General features: G+C 40.4%; 1 protein-coding gene across 1 annotated transcript; it reads right to left on the reverse strand.

The window, feature by feature from the left end:
- Positions 1–18: 18 nt before the first annotated feature.
- Positions 19–1,159, reverse strand: LOC107577026 (arginase, non-hepatic 1-like). The gene is made up of 3 exons (XM_016263146.1): positions 951–1,159; positions 360–519; positions 19–151 (listed from the first exon to the last, which is right to left on the reverse strand). Exons 1-3 carry the CDS (start codon positions 1,142–1,144, stop codon positions 53–55), a joined length of 453 nt encoding a protein of 150 aa, XP_016118632.1. The 5' UTR covers positions 1,145–1,159; the 3' UTR covers positions 19–52.
- Between the last annotated feature and the right edge of the window lie 238 nt (positions 1,160–1,397).

Raw genomic sequence — 1,397 nt, forward strand, 5'->3', positions numbered from 1 at the left:
TTTAGAGAACAGGCAACAGGTGCCAAATCCTGGATGACAGAACATAGTGTGCTTACTGCTCGCCTGGATCCACATCTCTGAGGCCAATGTAGACCAGATCTCTGGCAGACAGGAAAGGCTTCATCCAAGAAAATCCAGGAACTTCTGGCATCTGCAGGTAAGAAAGCAGAAGATAATGGCTTTAGATGTTCTAAAGAACAAAGCTTAGAGATTTCTGGGGACAAATTACTTGTAAGCGGAAAAATCATGTAAAAGTGTTACCTCATTTGAGATAAAGGAATTAAAGCCATGTCAATGATTACATGATATCAACATTTCTTTTAACTGTTGATGTAATTTTGTGCATGGATGCTAATCACCTTGTTCTGCAGGTCCTTAAGTAAGAATGCTACAGACTGGCCGTGGAGGTTTCCAGAAGGTGAAGTCAGAGGAGTGTTGATATCTGCGTGAGCGTCCACCCATATCAGACACAGGTCAGGGCACTGCTGAGCGTGACCTTCCACTGAACCAATCGCTAAGCTGCAGGGATGAAAGTATTACAAATGTTAATGTTGGATGATTTTGGCCTTTAATAGAACAAATTCAAAACAGTCTGAGACTACATTGAATTTTTTCATTTGTCAGACCCGTTTTGATTAGAACATTTTGGATTAAGCTAACTGGAAATACAAACAGCTTCTTGAGTCTAAAAGACAAACCTTGACCTTTCAGAAACAAAGTGATAAAACTGATCTCAGTTTAGCCAGAGCGCCACAACATTCATTTGTGCTTGTGCCAAAAAGACATAAATGGAAAGACTAGTGGAATAAGTAACTAATTATTAACACTGACATTTTCCATGATAAACACTTATAACTATACCAAGTTAAAAGGCTTTGTAGATAAAAGTTTGTATTTTTAGCCCAAAATTTGACATAAAAAGCAAAGATTGTAAGTCAAAAATTGTGTACCTATGGTCTCCCCCCAACATGATGCAGGTGTGTCCCGCCCCCACCGCACCACTCACAGCTCCCGACAGCAGCTGATTGGCACGTCCAACTGTGCGTGGGAATGGCACATGCATAAAGTGCTCATCTTTTTCCAGATGCTTGAAGGTCAGGTCTCCAAAATCATGCACAGCATAGTCTACAAAAAGACAGGACATATATATTAACTAATGACATGTCAAGGTTTTCTTAACATGACCATTACAATAAACATTGTTGTTAAAGTTTCCACACTTTCAGCCTACTCTGACCAAGCACATACTTCTTTCTAAGACTGTATGACTGACAGGTCACAGTTCTGTCACTCAATTCCAGCATGAATCTGACCAAGCCATGTAGTGTCATATAGAAATGTAGGTAGAAACACCCATAGGTGGACACTGATGAAGGTCTAAACAGCTGATGGGGCCC

Source organism: Sinocyclocheilus grahami, unplaced genomic scaffold (assembly GCF_001515645.1).
Source record: "Sinocyclocheilus grahami isolate Dianchi unplaced genomic scaffold, SAMN03320097.WGS_v1.1 scaffold4912.1, whole genome shotgun sequence".
In the NCBI taxonomy this organism is placed as follows: Eukaryota; Metazoa; Chordata; class Actinopteri; order Cypriniformes; family Cyprinidae; genus Sinocyclocheilus; species Sinocyclocheilus grahami.